Source organism: Ursus arctos, unplaced genomic scaffold (genome assembly GCF_023065955.2).
Source record: "Ursus arctos isolate Adak ecotype North America unplaced genomic scaffold, UrsArc2.0 scaffold_17, whole genome shotgun sequence".
NCBI classification, from domain to species: Eukaryota; Metazoa; Chordata; class Mammalia; order Carnivora; family Ursidae; genus Ursus; species Ursus arctos.
In genome coordinates this window covers 57,183,561-57,201,448 of record NW_026622841.1, presented here as the reverse complement: position 1 = coordinate 57,201,448, position 17,888 = coordinate 57,183,561, and the positions used below count along the sequence as shown (strand labels likewise).

Here is a 17,888-nt window from a genome sequence, read left to right as displayed (position 1 = left end):
CTGTATAACACATTTGTGGTTTTAGCACAAGAGTAAACAGTCCATTCAGTGGTTATTAAAAGCCCAATTGCCCGTCGCACTCCTCTCCTAAAAGCCCCAAATAAGGTGACGCAAAATCAGAATTCAAAGAAGCATTTATCACTCTTGTTTTGCCACATTAAGCAGAATCCTGTTTGCTCACTTCCACCATCTCAAGGTCACATGACAGGAGGATAGGGGTTTGTAGGACTACATTCTAAAATGCATTTTTAAGTTAAAAATCCCAATTCTTCTGAGGGATCATTCGTCACCATTCACACTTTGTGCTGCAAAGTGGCCCTTTCAGGAGCTGAATTACTCATTGGATCTCTTCAAAACTGATACCGTGTTGGCTTACGTAGAAGGAATTACGGAAGTATAAAATAAAATGAGCACGGTTCTCTGAGCTAAGGCAGTAGAGGGTGGGGGCAAACCCCTGTCCTTCCTCTACAAAGTTTAGCTGCTCTGCTATTAAGTATCCAGATCCCGGAGCACCACTCTCCCCCCTGACCGAGCAGGTAACTCACACAGCCCACTAGTCATCCCAGGATCGCATAAAATCTTTTGGGCCACAGGGACACCTTCTAAGTTATTTACTGTTTCAGGAACTTAAACAACAAGCTTTCCCGAAGTGAAGGAGTTAAGACATCTCTAGCTGGCCCTAAGTCAAAGTTAGTCCTTGCACCTGCTGCTCCCAAGTGCTGATAGTGCATTAGAGGAGCCTCGAGGTAACAGTCCTGCTTCCCACCTTCCTGGTTACTGAAAGATGAGCTCACCAGGCAAGTCTACTTGGCAGGCATTTATTTCTTTTTTCTTTTGGCACGTGTATTGCTGCGTTTAGAGGTCTTGGAAAGCCAAGACTATGTCTCCATGAATATGTATTTGAGTCATCTATTTTGTCTAAGACCATTGAAATTTTGTCTAAGATCAGTTGATAGTAAAAGTGACTCTTATACAGCAATTTTACCCCACCAATATTTACTTACATTTGGGGTAATACTGAAAGTTCTTGGACAGAGAGCACAACAGAACACCATTTCATTCGATGGTCAGTCTGATGGTGAGGAATCTGTTGCCAGAGGTTGATTTCTACAACCAGTCCTACAAATGTAAGGCTACAAAGTACATTTGTTCATTCATTGATTCATTCATTCTGTAAACCCAAATTGCAGACTTGCTAGGCACTATTTTTGTCTTGAGGAACTAGATATAGTATTCCTTTCAGGTTTTATCCTAAGGAACTCACATTCTTAAAGGGAAGACAAGCCTACTTATTAATAATTATAATATGGTCTGCGAATGCTAATTATCACAACATTATAGGAAGCCAAAACAAAAAAAGGAGTTCCTCATACCTTGCCTGAATGAACTGTGAGCAGTCTTCCTGGAGGCAATGCTATTTGAACCGATCAGAGACTTGAAAACCAGATTCAAGGGTGTCCAGAGATAAAGGGAACGGGACACTCCCAACGTAGAGAACCCAAACACAAGCATGGCCATGTTGGGCAGAGATAGTCATGTGAAGAGCATGTTCCAATGGGTGCAGGAACTCAAGCTGAGCAACAGTCAGCTTGGGGAACAAATTCTAAGTGTATTCTCCTACCTCACATGTTCCCAGGAAATACACACAGTTCAGCCATCGCCTTTATGTATTGGCTTGCAATGGTTGTCTATTTATTTAAACTTCTTCCCCCTCAGCATGTGAACTTAACATAAATCATTGCTATGAGAGAGACAATGACATGCCAACCAACAAAGAATATTCCTTTGCCCAGAGAATTGGCCACAAAATGTTCAAAATGCATGCTCTTTTCCTATTCTAAGAACTATGCCATGCAGCTGATGTTTGTGATGATCTCCTAGCAAACAGCATAGGTTTAATTTGTCCAATCTTGTGAGAAAATAACTGTACCAAAATCAAAGTCCTGGGAGTCATCGTTCACCCATTTGATATCAGAGTTTGGCTTGTTCCTACAGGAGTCCAAGATTTTCTCTATGAAAAGACAGGCACTTCTAAGTGCTGAAACCATCACACTAAAGACTCTTGCTTTACTCATCGGGTTTATTTTCCTTCAGGAAATTATGGTGCTTCTAGAGCATCAAATGCGTTACCCCATGGTGACTGAGCTTTTAGGTTCTACAGGTATGTCCTGGCATCACTGGCGTGGAGACTTTGTGAATTCTTATACAGACTAGGATCACAAAGCATCAACCTCTTTTTCTGGGCGCAGAGTTTCACAATTTGCCACTCCCATTTGTTTTTCAGATAGGAGCATGTGGATATATTGAAAAATTGGTTCAAAATAGTTGCTGGTTGATCCAAGCTTTCAGCCTGGCCTGCACTGTCAAAGGCTATAAAATGCGTAAGTATGCAAAGCAAATTTGGAAGTGGAAGGACAGAGAAAGAAGGATAGTTGTATTGTTCTAATTTTAAAATTGGGCCAAAGCACATAAAAGAGAAAACAGTGACAGTCACTTTGACCTCTAGATGGCAGCTATAGGACTGTAGATCGTTATTAATCTATTGTCCATAACACAAAGTGCTCCTACTCCAGACATCTTTGATCATCCTCCGGAAACTTCTCAGACTCTGGCAGGTCTGGGGACTATGTGTGGCTCATTATAACTCCCCAAACTTCTTGGAGTTACATTAGGTAGGGTTACAGAAGGCCACAGGCCGGTGGTGGTTGCTGCTAGAATCTTGGGTTGTCAGAGTACCTGTGGATTCTAGGTCCTTCTCTCCTCAGGAAGCTCGGGGAGCTTCAGACTCAGGAAAACAACTGGGAGGACCTTCAGGGTCTCTACGGTTCCAGAGTTTCCATTTCCGTCCCTCTGCCTCTTACACCACAACACAGGACAATACCATGCTTGGTCCTCTTTGGCGACCAGAATGGGGACAACTTGACCATGACGCTCTCCCCACTGTGGCTTCCAATTCAGGCTACACTTTGCCATGATGAAGAGTAACTGGGAATTTGTTCTGATTTAGGATAAGTTGTCTGTTGATACATCTTTTTCTAATAGACTGTACTGTAGTAACTGCTCTTTTGGTTACCCCGGATCACCATTCCTAGAAGAGGTGGTTTTTGTTTTTTGTTTGCTTGTTTGTATTGGAGCATTGTCCCTGGCATCGGGACATACAGACATAATTTCTCCATGGTTCAGGGAGAAAGAGATCTCTGTCACCCTAAGAGACAGAAGCACCCAGGAGCCAACCCTGGCGAAGAGATCCTCCTGTGCCTCAAGAGGTCACTTGTGGTCAGTCTTATGAATCAATGTTGATATTGGATTTGAAATGTGTATCTTTGCTTGTAAATAAACACATGCATAAGTGAGTCCATGCATCAGAATGTTGCTCTTATGACTGTGGGATTCCCCAAGCCTGATCATGACACAGATATTATAAAATAACAATGAAAATGGATGTTAATTTAAATTTTTTTCCTACTTTTTTGCCGCAGCTGATGATGATTCCTCATGTAAACTACCCAGTGGTGAAGCAGGAATTATTTGGGACAGCATATGTTTTGCCTTCCTTCTGCTGCAGAGAAGAGTTTTCATGAGTTACTATTTCCTACATGTTGTGGCTGATATAAAAGCTTCACAGATCCTGGCTTCGAGGTAGGTCAGGCCATGGAATTAAGTGGCTTCTCTTAAAACATCTGTCTGAAGTAATATTGCACTGTGCTGTTGCCTAAGCTTGCTTGTAGAACCCATAAGAAATTAAGAAATTCCTTCTAGGAAAACCAGTCCAAGAAGGGTTTAGCACAAGGCCTTTATTTTTTTTTTTTGAATTTTTTTAAATTTTTATTTTGTTGTATTAGTCACCATACAGTACATCTCCAGTTTTTGATGCAATGTTCCATGATTCATTTTTTGCATATAACACCCAGTGCACCATGCAATATGTGCCCTCCTTAATAACCATCACCGGCCTATCCCAATCCCCCACCCCTCTCCCCTCTGAAGCCCTCAGTTTGTTTCCCAGAGTCCAGTCTCTCATGGTTCATTCCCCCTTCTGTTTACCCCCCCTTCATTCTTCCCTTCCTTCTTCTACCGATCTTCCTATTTCTTATATTCCATAAATGACTGAAACCATATGATAATTGTCTTTCTCTGCTTGACTTATTTCACTTAGCATAATCTCCTCCAGTCCCGTCCATGTTGCTTCAAATGTTGGGTAATTGTTCTTTCTGATAGCTGAGTAATATTCCATTGTATATATGGACCACATCTTCTTAATCCAGTCATCTGTTGAAGGGCATCTCGGCTCCTTCCACAATTTAGCTATTGTGGACGATGCTGCTATGCACATTGGGGTGCATATGGCCCTTCTCTTCACTATGTCTGTATCTTTGGGGTAAATACCTATCATGCAATTGCTGGGTCATAGGGTAGCTCTATTTTTAACTTTTTGAGGGACCTCCACACTGTTTTCCAGAGTGGCTGTACCAAATTGCATTCCCACCAACAGTGTAAGAGGGATCCCCTTTCTCCACATCCTCTCCAACATTTGTTGTTTCTTGCCTTGTCAATTTTTGCCATTCTAACTGGTGTAAGGTGGTATCTCAAGGTGGTTTTGATTTGAATTTCCCTGATGGCTAATTTTTTTGAACATTTTTTTCATGTGTCTGTTAGCCATTTGTGTCTTCATTGGAAAAGTGTCTGTTCATATCTTCTGCCCATTTTTTTATTTGATTATTTGTTTCTCGTGTATTGAGTTTGAGAAATTCTTTGTAGATCTCGGATACCAGTCTTTTATCTGTAGTGTCATTTGCAAATATCTTCTCCCATTCCGTGGGCTGCCTCTCAGTTTTTTTGACTGTTTCCTTGGCTGTGCAGAAGCTTTTTATCTTGATGAAGTCCCACAAGTTCATTTTTTCTTCTGTTTCTCTTGCCTTTGGAGATGTGTCATGAAAGAAGTTGCTGTGGCCGATGTCGTAGAGGTTGCTGCCTATGTTCTCCTCTAGGATTTTGATGGATCCCTGTCTCACATCGAGGTCTTTCATCCATTTGGAGTTTATCTTTGTGTATGGTGTGAGAGAGTGGTCAAGTTTCATTCTTTTGCATATAGCTGTCTAATTTTCCTACCACCATTTATTGAACAGACTGTCTTTTTTCTACCGGATTTTTTTTTCTGCTTTCTCAAAGATTAGTTGCCCATAGAGCCGAGGGTCCATTTCTGGGGGTCTCTATTCTGTTCCATTGGTCTATGTGTCCCTAACAGTAATTTTATTTACTCATAGAGCAGCTGGTATTTGTGCTGATAAATGTGCCTTTTTCCTTCTCCTGAGCATTTGGTCCTTAGACATTCAGGACATAATAGTAAGCCAGTATCTTTTCTTCGGAGTTGTCATAATTATTTAGAAAACAGATTACTCATGCTATAGAAACCAATGGCTTTGGTTTAGAGCACAGCTCATGCTTGCAAAAGAAAAGCCATGTCTTAATAATATACAGAATTTCCAAAGAATAAACATTGATTCATTCATTGATATGTTCACTGCCTACTGTGTTACAAGGAGGTGGCTGCTTGGTCCTGCCCTCACAGAGCTGGTGGGGAGGGGGACATGGCAGCAAGCAATCACAGTGCTGTGTGACTAGTGTGATGATAGGGGACATTCAGGAAGCTGCAGGAATTACATCAGGGGTACATAATCACCTGCAAGGGCCAGGAACTGAGGCAGCCTTCCATTCTAAGCTGCAGCCTAAGGGAAGATCAGGAGTTAGAGGAGGGAGGCAGGGGACACAGTCCAAGTGAAGTTACCAGGGGAAGTTTTAATGAAGAAACCCTGAGAAGCTCAGTGTGGCCAGAACACAGAAATTTAAAGGTGAAGGTAGTGAGTGATGACAAATTAGTTGGAGAGATAGGGAGAGGTCCGATTATCAGGGGTCTTATGCACCATGTTTATGACTTTAGAAGTAATCCCATGGATAAGAAGAAGCAAGGGAGTGATGTGGCTATAGATGAGTTTCAGAAACCCACCCTGCCTGTGCTATGGAGGACACAGGACCAGTTAGGTGGCTGCTCTGATGATCCAGGACAGAGACAGTGGCTCAGACCAAGATGGGATAAACCAGGAAGATGTTTAAGAGTCAAATTGGCACAACTGGAAAGTTGATTGGAAGGAAGGGAGGTGGGGGTGGAAAGGAAAGGAGGGTAGAGGATGATATGGTTGGGATTCTGGTTAAAGCTAAAGATGGTGCCAATCCCAAATGTAAAGAAGCCAAGAAGCTCTGGGCTGGGAGAACACTGACCACAACCAGGGAGTTGTAGAGCTCATGGGCTTGTGAAACTAAACTCATCATGAGTCCAGTGGACAGCTGGGAGGATAGATCCGCAGGTGGAAATAGACTTGAGTGTCATCATGACACAGATAGATGTAGAGCAGGTGAGTGGTTGGAGAGCATGAGAATGAGAAGTGGACCCAGGGTAGCATCCACTTTTAATAGATGGGCAGAGAAGACCAGGAACTCTGAGCCAGAAAAGAAGAAGGAAAGCTAGAAGAGCATGGTGCTTTAGGAGTCTGAGGAAGGTTGCTGGAAGTTCAGCAGACAGGATATACAAACACAAGACTGAAAACTGAGCATTAAAGGTAGTGACCTCAACACGTGGGGATCAGAACCCAATACCAGGGAGCTGAGGTTGAAGGGGAAGGCTTGGGGACAGTGGCTGTGAGATATTCATGCAGGGACAGTGATGGAGGCTATACATAGAAAACTGTGCAGTGGGCATGTTTTTTTTTTCTAAGATTAGCAAGATGTGGGCCTGTTTGCATACTTCGGAGGAGGATTGGGTGGCAGTGGGAAGGCTGAGAATGCAGAAAGAGAGGAAGAAAAGACAGGATGGAGCCCCTCAGGCTGCAAGGGGTGGGAAGTGACCAAAGCTTAGGCAGGCTGCAGGTGAGGATGTCACCTCCCCCACTGTCACTGCAGGAAACAGTGTCCACGGGATGGGCAGGAGTAAACTGTTGCCTCATGACTTACGTTCTTTCCAGGAAGTGGGAGACTAGGTTATTTACTAGGAATGAAAAGCCTTTGACAGAATTCCAGATTTGAGAAAACTGTAAGGAGTTTTAAATAGCCACTACAGAGAAGACTTTCCAGGGCCTATGAGGGGTCAGCAGATAATGTGCCCCATCACACCTTTTCTGCACCTCTGACAACAGCCCAGCACAGGGTGGGCACGCCATTGGTTTCCTACCCACTTGGGATTTACCAAGCGGATATGACCAGATGTCAATGGACCAGAATTGAAGATATGAAAAGAGGTTGATGAAATATGACAAAGTGGGTCACGGGGACTCTACAGTTGGCTTGAAAGGTGAGAACAAACAGAAGGGAAGTGAAGGATAGGAAGAGAGAAGCAAAGAGGCAGGAATCTGAACATCCCAGGGAAGGAGCTTGAACTCTAACTTCACATTTTTCCTTATGGAAGCCCAGCCCACTCCATACCTTTTCTGCTCGTTGAGTAGAAAACTAATCTGAACTCACTCCTCCTTGCCAATGGTCCCTCATGGAACAACTGTAATAAGGTCCGGTGAGCAATGCTTTGCTGAGATGTAAGGTTCTGTGGGACATGTTTGAAGGGGTGCATTCTTTTCAATGTCTTAGAAAACACAAACCATTTTTTGTTTGTTTGTTTGTTTGCTTGTTTGTTTGTTTGTTTTACTGACCTCCTGTGGTTGTGAGGAGCCCACTCCCTCCCAGGAGAGGCTGTGCCCTGTTCATCCACTGGAAAGGGGCTCCTACACAGGCTCTTGGGACTCCCACTACCAGCCAGGAGACTCTATCTGGTCAATGGCCCAAAAAGAAATGTTTTCTAACCCTTGGTAATCATTTTCAGGTGAAGGTAAGTAACAAGGATAGAAATATTAATTTGTTCTCTACTTCCTATTTTTCTCTAGGGGGGCTGAACTTTTCCAGGCAACAATTGTAAAGGCTGTAAAGGCAAGAATTGAGGAAGAGAAAAAGTCAATGGATCAGCTCAAGAGGCAGTAAGGAAGTTTGATTTTTACTCTCCTTCTCCTTTCTTTGTAATTGTGGTTTGTCTGATCCTGTTCAGCTGGCTCTCACCTCCCAGGGAGCCTCAGTAGCTCTGAAAAACCCACTTGTGTTAAGGAGTTTCTGGGTATGTGCTCAGTATCAGGGCAGTGGCTTATGCTCACTGGACTGAAAATGGAAGTAGTTGAACAGAAAGAGAGCTGCAGTGTGGTGGAAAGCGAGCCATGTTGGACCAGATCAGTGTCAAGTCTTGGCTCAGCTGCTTACTCTTGGAACCGTGAGCAAGTCTTTCAGAGTCTCTGAATTTCAGCCCTCTGTTTTAAATTAGGGCTCACGGTTCTACCTGGGTTTTTATAAAGATTAAATGAGTTAATGAATGAGAGAGGGTCTTTCCCAGTCCCATTCAGTTCGAGTAAATGTTCATTCTATCTGTGGATTAAGGGAATAAATACAGTCCTAGCTTTGGAAGGATCTCTAAAGATATTATAACAGTCTCCCTGGGAAGAAACTGATGAGTCATGACATTAGATGACTTAAAATCCACAACAGGCTAGAGGCAGTACTAGAAATACAACCCCTGTTTCCCTGTATTCAGTTCAAGATCTTTTTTTCTACCACCATATTCTGGATAAATCAAGTAATGGACTGACTTTACTAGGAGATTTGAGAAATTCTTTTTTTCAAATTAGTTAATTTTTAAAATAGCTCTTAAAACAAATTTCCTTGGAGTGAAATTTTTAGCAGCAAATGTAACTTCTGAGGATTGGTAGTACTTCATTGAGGGGCTGGATTTAAGAGTGAATGGCCACAGAATTCAAAACCTAGCTACTTTCTCCAGGAAAGCAGAGACTCCATCACCCCACCAGGAAAATCCCCCAAGTTTGCTAAGACTCGTTCATTCCATTCTGACCTCATTTCCCAGCTCTTTTCCCAATTCAAAAATGTTTGATCACATAAATTATACCATCCCATGGCATAGTTATATCCATAATCAAAGATATAAGGTATATGAACTGTTATATAAGCAGTTATCGTGTAACTGTTGCCATTGTTGTTTCTTTTTTTAAAATATTTTTTATTATATTATGTTAGTCACCATACAGTACAACCCTAGTTTTTGATGTAAAGTTCGATGATTCATTAGTTGTGTATAACACCCAGTGCACCATGCAGTACGTGCCCTCCTTACTCCCCATCACCAGCCTATCCCATTCCCCCACCCCCCTCCCCTCTGTAGTCATTGTTGTTTCTAGTTATCTACATCATGTCTAGAGAAGTAACAGATTTGGACCCACGTTTAGAATGAGTTCCTACTTACCTGTTAGGGAAACCTGTTACTATCATTCACTTCACTGAATTTTTCCATTTGTTTGAGAACACATCTTCTTAGGTGATGGAAAGTCTGAATATAAAAGAATGAAGGTAATAATCATTGCAAAAGAGAAGCTAAAAATGTTGTTTAAGCTGCAGGAAGCAGAAATGGCACTTAGCTTAAAAATTTGAGCAAAATTTTAAGAAACCAAATTAAGAAATGGAACACTGCAGGAGGGCAGGTCTGGGAAGTAGAGTGCAGCATTGCAGTTTCTGAGTAGTTGGGCTTCCTGAATAAGAAGACAAAATAAAAGGCACTGGCTCAATAATTAAAGATGCAATAATACATTTTTCCAGAACTGATAAGAGATTAGATTTGAAATAGAGAAGAGTCATGTGGTCTAATAGAATACTCTTGAACATCTGGGGAACAACTTGCTTTTTACGAAACAGTTCTCACACTTGTACACCTTTTTATTGGATTCTCACAACTATATGAGCTAGACAGTTCCTATTTTTAAAAAATTGCAAAACCTGGGAGAATAAAGGACTTACATTTCATCATATACTGTGTTCAAAATGGCTATGGTACGAGGTGTAAGTAGACATAGAGTATTGTATATCAAACCTTAGCATAATTATGATCATATTAGTAAGACTAGCATCGATGCAGAGCAAAATAACATGGTTGTATATATACACACACATACAGACATCCCCAAGGAGATACTTGTTGCTGATTAAAAAAACCGTTCATAAATCTCATACATACAAGTTTAAACCCAAACTGACCATCTGATGACTGTGGGTGTGTTCTTGGCATTGCAGCTGCTATTTTATTTTACAGGATGGATCGCATCAAAGCCAGGCAACAGAAATACAAAAAGGGTAAGGAGAGGATGCTGAGCTTGACCCAGGAATCAGGGGAAGGCCAAGACATCCAAAAACTCTCTGAAGAAGATGATGAAAGTATGTCAAGACATTTCCCTCTTGTTCAAGTAACTTCAGTTGAATGATAGCATGATGATGGGTAGGGCTGTAATGGGATACACGTATCTGTTTCATAAAGGACATATTTAATGACTCCATGATTTTATGAGTATCTCCTCTTCAGCAAAACAATACAATCAAACAATAACCTAGCTTTTGTTTCACAGAGATGGGTTTCTGAAGAAGTGAGCATGAATTTGATATAATCTATTCCTTTAGGGAAGATATTTCAGATATACAGTCTTTGTTGTCTTTGATTTCTATAAATTTCATACAAAAATGAATTATGTATGCATATTTTATGTGGCATCTGAATAATGGTAGTTAAGATAGCCTTCAATTAGTGTTTGTTCCAATGAAAGTGAAAATGAAATATATATTTATTATATCTGATTATGGATTTATTATATTTAATTAAGTTTAAAAGGTCTTCTTATAAATGTTTGCATGCTTTTCTATTGAAGGGAATGGAGAAATAATGCATGGTATTTTCCAGTGCATAGCATCTATTAATCACCAATAAATTTATATTTTTCCAACCATGCTTTAAAATAATCACAAGGAAATTTCTGGTTATCAGAATATATGCATTTTTACAAATTATTTGCCACTAAATTGTCTTACAAAATTTAGGTGATGCTTCTTTTCTGTTAATTCAATGGAGAATTCAGTGTGAGATGCCTTTTTGAGAGATAATCCCTTCTTTTGTATGTTGCTTTATATGCCCTGCAATACTAAAAAGAAAGTGAAAATGTGGCATAACGTTCATAGAACACTTAGTATTTGTCTTGTGAAATCAACTTGCTCATATGTGTAAACATTTCAGATTCAATATAGTTCCTTTCCCTGACCTCTGATGTACTTGTGCGACTTGTCTAGATTTTGACAATTGAGTTGTTAAAGCGTGGTTTTCAAAATTTGTTTTCTCACTTCCTAAGAATTAATATTTGGACATATTTTATTTTAGGAGAAGCAGACAAACAGAAAGCCAAGGGCAAAAAAAAGCAGTGGTGGCGGCCTTGGGTTGATCATGCTTCCAGTAGGTTTTCTTGATCCTCTTACAATTTCATCGATTCTAACCCTTATATCCTTGACCAGAATTCAGGCGTCCCTGTGACCTGTGTGTTTCATGCATGGTTTGATCCTTGTGACTTGATAGGGGGTCAGAGCGTAGGAAAATTATGATGTGAATGGGTCTCTAGGCCCCGGAGATGGGATCTTCCAGAGAAATCAGCTGGTTATCATGTTGGCTGAAGAAAGCCCAACATGTGGCTGACACTCCCGAGCACCATTTATGGGCTCAGAAAGGGAAGAAGAATTGCTACCATTTTATCTGATTCTGAGGTCTAGAGCTCTGCTGATATGTATTTGTTTTATGGCTGAAAACCCTTATTAAAAATGAGTTTTGGCTCCTCCTGGGAGAATGATCATTCAGTTCAAAGCATTTGTGACCCTCTTTGTAAGGCACTAGGCATGGATGCCAATGAGTCTCTCCTCCCTTCATCCCCAGAGCTTTGATTTTATTTGCATGTAAGGTTGTTTGGCAATTTATCGAATATAAAGATGAGGATCACTTAAAATGCATTCACTTTCTCACTCTGCCTCTTCCCCAATTTCGAAAGGCTCTCAAATTACACTCCCAATCCAAAACCTAGCATGTGGCATGGCTGCAGAGCCAGCGGCAAACTCATCCATGACCAGTTAAGAGCAAAGGCAGACAACAGGTTTTGAAAAGCAGAGCTTCACAGTCACAGAGAATTACTGTTTTCCTCCTGATCATAAAAAGGAATGAAGAATTACAGAACTCAGCGGCTGTTTTTGTTCTGCTTAGCATACGAAACATCGCTCACTATTGGCCATTGGATGGTCTTAGAATGGAGTGATCCATTTCGATCTGACCTTCCTTACACTTGTTAGACTATGGAATAAGTATTAGTTATTTTGCGCATTACTTATAATATCTTCAGGCTTTTATGCCTAGCTAATGTGATCAGACAGGAATTATCACAGAGGCCCACAACATTGCAAGATGGTGGGAGAGACTCTACTAACAGGATCTCCAGAATCACTAGAAAGTCAAATTGATCCAATTTTGCTGTGTCTAGTTCTTGGCATCACTGAGATATGGTATTGGTTTCTCTCACCCCAAATTATTTTTTTTTAATCAGCAAGCCAATTTCAGAAAGTATTGTACAAAATTTGCTCAGTGTACCAGGATGTAAGTAAATTTAATCCCAAATATTGAATTTCTAGCCTTATGGCAGAAAAAAAATCCATGAGTTTTAAAAAGTTTTATTTCCTTTGCTCCTGAGTCAAAAGACAAAGATTCAGGTTGAAATTCTGTGTGACTCTTTAATTTATTGTTCATTGGCCATGTCCGTCACGCTAATAACAGTCCAATAATGCAGTGCACTATAAGCCTATTTCTATCAAGTCACAAGTAAACTGTGCCTTTCTGTTTTTAAAGGGCCCTTTGCTAGTTTAGACAGACCTATCCATTTCAAAATTGTGTCATATTGAATGTTTTCTCTTTCACCTGGGTTCAATTCCCATTGCAATCATAGTTGTGGTTCTGTTTCTCAATTTAAACATTGCATTTTGGAAGGAATTGGATATGGTCTTTGATAATCATCTTACAAGTTGGTAATAATTTAAAGAACTTCTTATGAAAGTTATTAACTTTAGTTTTCTGATTCATTTCACCCTCATTATATCAAATTCTTAAAGACTGGTATTAAATTAAATGTGCCTTGTTTCAACACCTCTTGGTGCAATAATGCAGGAATGTGTGTAATTCATAGTTTGGAATCCGATTCTGACCGTGGTGTTAAAATTTTTAGGCAAAATATGTTTCCTTTTACAAGCTTGTGAGGAAAGGAAAAGAATGTATAAGTGGATTATTTTTTAGACCATGATGAGTTCTGACATTTATCTTTAAGCCTGAAAGCACTTTATTGAAAGCCCTTATTTTGATCTCTAGAGTCACTGGGCTTTTAAATAGATATTTCATGCAAGTGCGGAGAATGAGAATATGTGTAGTTGAAATACCTGTGTAAGTCTGTTGATGATACAATAATGTTGCTATGTTGTTCATACTACTGGCAAGCAGTCAAGAGCTTAGCATAGTTTGCAGGTGGCAAACCTTCCATTTCCATACCTATGTGCACACATACGATCGCATTATTGCTGTTCAATGATACCTTCCATTCGAGGATAGTATGTCTCTGTGCCAATTCAGTACTGTCTAAAGCAATGGCAAGCCTCGCTTCATTATTAATTATCTGAAATCGAGGTCCAGCTTTCTGGGGATACAGGCGGTAGGATTTTAAAGGTTATTTCCACACTCAGTGCAGCAATGACATCAATATCCCTGATATGTTCATGGACACGGGTTGCAGGCAGGATCTCTCTCTGAACTAACAAATGTATATGCAAGAGCTTCTCTACTTCTTACTAGCAGCTAGCAATAAAGAAAACATTCTCTGTGGTTTTCCAACTTTTGCTTCAATAACATTTTACAAAAGAATAGGACACTTTCCTAAACATTTCCTGCTTTTTAAAATGTGTTAATTCTACTTCTCACATACAAATTCATAATTTTTTAAATGATCAAATCAGTGTTGGGAGTGCTTGAGATGAACACTTGTTTGAGCTCCCTGTGTCCACATGAGTAAAAGTCATAGAAGGTATGATTGAATACAATTTAAGCTATTGTTGATTTTAGAGCCTATAATGAGGGTAAAATGTTCAATCTTGTAATACTCTGTTCTTACCAAATGACCATGTGACATAGAGTCTATGTAACTTTCCTGCAAATGTCTGAGCTTCCATGAAGGCATTACTTTAATGGTCTTCCCCACTGTCAAATGTAATGCTGTAACTTTGGTTTGTTCTTGCTTATTCTTACTTATGTTGTATTGCATTTATTCCCTTGGGCCTGGACCCAGTATTCTGGGCCTGGTTCTTTCTTCAAAATAAAAGTAACGAATTACAGTGCTTCTGTTCAAGGATATAAGGCCCAATTCATTCACTCTGCATCTTCATGGATGGAGGCTTCAGACACATCTGAAATCATGGGCAAAATTATTTACCTTTTGACCATGTTTAGTGATATTCAAGCAACTAATTCTAAACAAGCCAAGGTTTTCCATTACCTTACAAATACGAATCCAAAAGAAACCAAAGACATCATGTGATGTCATCCAAAAGACACCTCAGCATTTAAAAACTTGAATATAACTTGAAAATATTCATATTTTTTCCTGCAATGATGGTACAGTTCTTGTAGCATCAGAAATGTATATGCTGGGTCTCTTTTCCCTGATAAGCTTAAAATAATGCTCAAACCAATAAAGATTGGATTCTCAAATTTCTTTAAGTCTCTGGACATTTCCGCTTTCTCTGCTCCTAACTTTTAGCACAGCAATATGTTCTTGCAGGGAAAATATCAGGCAAGACAAGGGCAATCCGTACTGTTTGTGCTTTGTGTCTTATGATGACCAGAAGCCCAACAGTGCTAAACCATACGGACCCTGTCTGCCCTGCCTCAGTCTGTCCCATGCTACGTGTAGAAACAGCCAGAGTGCGGTGGTGGTGTTTTTGTGGTTGTATTCTTTTTTTCATGTTACCTGCCCATTTCCTCCTCATGGCAATGTGTTTGTTGTTGTTGGTCTTGCCATATATGTCACATCCCTGTGTCACATGTGGAGGAGCCAGGTCTGCACAGTAGAAAGTGAAGTGGAAGTTGGTGATGCTGATTCTTGGTCCTCAATCATCCTGATTGGCATTTCTATCACACACTTGACCCCTTCAGACAACACCAAGTCCTTCACTTCACTTTGGCCTCGTCTAAAGGACCCAAATTGCTGAATTGTCTGAATTGTGAAACCCTTAACAGTTTTCCATCCATTATGTCGGCCATCTTGGTAACAAAACTGATTGCTGCCGAGTTGATCTGATGCATCTGTGTAAAACTGACAATGAAGAAGAAAGAAACTATCAGATGAACCCAGTAGTGGCCGGTTTTCTTACATGGTGTAGACAAGGCCTCATGCTCTGTAGACCCAACCATGCCAACACCATGTAGGGTTAGCCCAGAATGAGTTCTCTTCATCTCTTGTCTTTTCCTCCCTACCAACATCTCTTGCTGTGATCTTTTGTGAACAGTTTGTGTATCTTTGGTGGGTATTTCATTAATAAGCCCTTAATGATCTTATATCTCTTTCAAGAAATAAGTAAATATTTTGTTTTGCTTAGTGGTCAGGAGTGGAGATTATTATTTGTTTGAAACGGATAGTGAAGAGGAGGAAGAGGAAGAATTAAAAAAGGAAGATGAAGAACTTCCAAGAAGGTCAGCTTTCCAGGTAATTATGGGGTTGGGAAAACCAGGTCCTCTGTTAGTTGAAGAGCTTTTCTTTCTGACAGACCTTGATTGCAGGCCTAGACTTCTGCCACATTGTTCATGTGTGTCATAGCTTCCAGAAGCTTATTCCTCATTAAACTGTAATGCCGCTTGCTCTCAGCATCAGTATAGTTACTGCAAGAACACTGTTCCCACCAGGTCTTCATTCACTTGCATCAAAAAAAACCTTCTGATGCTATAAACAAAAAATAAAGCTTCCTGGGATGAACTTTATTTTTCTGTTACAAGTAGGGGTGAAGAAGACTTCTCTGGCATCACTTTGGATAGCTTGAGGGGACTTATATTTTGATATGTGAAGTAGTTGATCATAAATTAAAGCACTTGGTTTATTTTGAAACAAATGGTCATTTAATGGTACTTCAAATTTTGAAAATCCATTTCATTTGTGTTGCCAAGGGTTTGAGAATTGATTGAAATTCTGAAAATAGCTAGCACAGTTCTGATTTTTTCAGCTAAATTACCTTTCCTTTTCAGAACCTGCCAGATCATTCTTAGTTATATAGCCCACCAGCCCAGTATGGTGTATCCAGGGAATGTCTAATCAATGCTTGTTAAAGATGAGAACTGGTCAGTAGAGTTACATATGGGGTGAAAGCTTGGTATATATTTCTTTTATGAAGGAGTCACATGTTAGGACTATTATTTCTCAGTTATTATACTCCAAGACACAGAGTGATATCCATCAAGCCACATGATGTGTCCATGAAAAGGTCACTGTTACTTTGCTGGCCAGGTCTTCTCAAGCTGGAGGGTGACATCTGCCCCTGTATTCCCAATGAAATTAAAGAACTAAATTATTTGTGGGACACCTTGCTCTGATGCTTCCTCACTGGCCCCATCGCTACCTGAGTGTGTTTCTTGAAGACAGTGTCTGTGTGCGTGTGTGTGGCTGGCTTGTCAAATACTAATGACTTGTTTATTTTTATTCTAATGAGTTTTCTTATAACCATCACTCCCCCACTCAGCAAAGGAGAAGACACGATCATCCTCGCCATGTTTATGGGTTACATGCAGTGACTATTTTCCTTATTCCTAACCTATAAGCAGAGCACATTTTATTCTAGCTTCAGTGATTGGCACGTTTTAACCTAGTTGATGTTATTGTAGAGACGAACTCATACCGACATCATATATTAAATTATTAGTCATTGGTGTTTTTCTACTAATCACTCTTGCTTTGTCCTTCTTTGTAGAGAGCTATTGGGAAGTTTGCGTCGGCCATTTTAGCCTTGCCAAAGTCTGTCATTAAACTTCCCAAAACTATTCTTCAGTATTTAATCAGAGCTGCAAAGGTATTTGATGTTTCACTGATGTGTGGTGTGTGACCCTTTGCTCCGCGGAACTTTAGACAAGCGGATCCCTGTTGCCCTACATCTGCATTTTCCCTGTTCTATAGATCGTACAATGGAGGAACTATACGAACTTAAAGTAGTAGGCAAACCTTTCCAAGGAGAGTTTTGAGAAGCCAAATTTCCTATTATTTGATTCTTGTTCTTCAGATCACACCAGAGCCTGTCGAAACATAGAGAGAGAAAATGCAGATAAACGTCTACTCTGTCCTTCTTGTAGTTTTGCCTAAGTCACATCTCATTTTAAAAGGGTCACATCTGGTTGCATGCATCAGTCATGATGTGTAAAATGTGTGATAACTGTTCTCAGAAAGCTGGTAAAATTACAAACGAGTTGATAAAAGACTCATTTTGCTCCATCTCTTTGTTGGCTTCCCTTTCAAGTCTCCATCTTCCCTGAATTGGATATCGTCTTCCATTCACTCTTCTGACTTTAGTTCAACCCCTCCTGAGGCTGTGCTGCTGGGTAAAGGCTGTGTAGGTTCTCACTCCAACATCACCCCAGAGAGTGTGGAATAAACTGTGAGAAAGCTACTTGTCAATTCATCTAATGCACAGCAGAAATTATCCAGCTACCTATGCTGTAGTACTCATTACTGAAAATCATAAATAATGAATTACTATTCGTGTACTTTATAGAAAGTTGGTTCTGTTGGTGTAATCTGGGGCAGGCACTTAAACTCTTCGGTCTTTATACTCATGTCTTAAGCAGATGTTTGGATAGTGAGGGAGACCAGCACTTCTCCCATTTCACCTGGAATCTTATTTAAATGCAGGTTATGTAAATTAAGCAG

The 17,888-nt window shown here is 40.2% G+C and overlaps 1 protein-coding gene across 9 annotated transcripts in view; it reads left to right on the top strand.

The window, feature by feature from the left end:
* The window catches only part of PIEZO2 (piezo type mechanosensitive ion channel component 2), a 443,262-nt gene that overhangs the window by 371,838 nt on the left and 53,536 nt on the right, over positions 1 to 17,888 (top strand). For 8 of the 9 annotated variants that reach the window (XM_057313247.1, XM_044382833.3, XM_044382832.3 and 5 more), the window contains 6 exons: positions 2,285 to 2,381; positions 3,480 to 3,639; positions 7,926 to 8,015; positions 10,181 to 10,302; positions 11,291 to 11,362; positions 15,580 to 15,686. In XM_057313247.1, the coding sequence (XP_057169230.1) occupies positions 2,285 to 2,381; positions 3,480 to 3,639; positions 7,926 to 8,015; positions 10,181 to 10,302; positions 11,291 to 11,362; positions 15,580 to 15,686 (648 nt within the window). Of the gene's footprint in view, positions 1 to 2,284; positions 2,382 to 3,479; positions 3,640 to 7,925; positions 8,016 to 10,180; positions 10,303 to 11,290; positions 11,363 to 15,579; positions 15,687 to 16,938; positions 17,038 to 17,888 lie in introns of all 9 variants that reach the window. The other variant, XM_044382834.3, reaches the window with a different exon arrangement.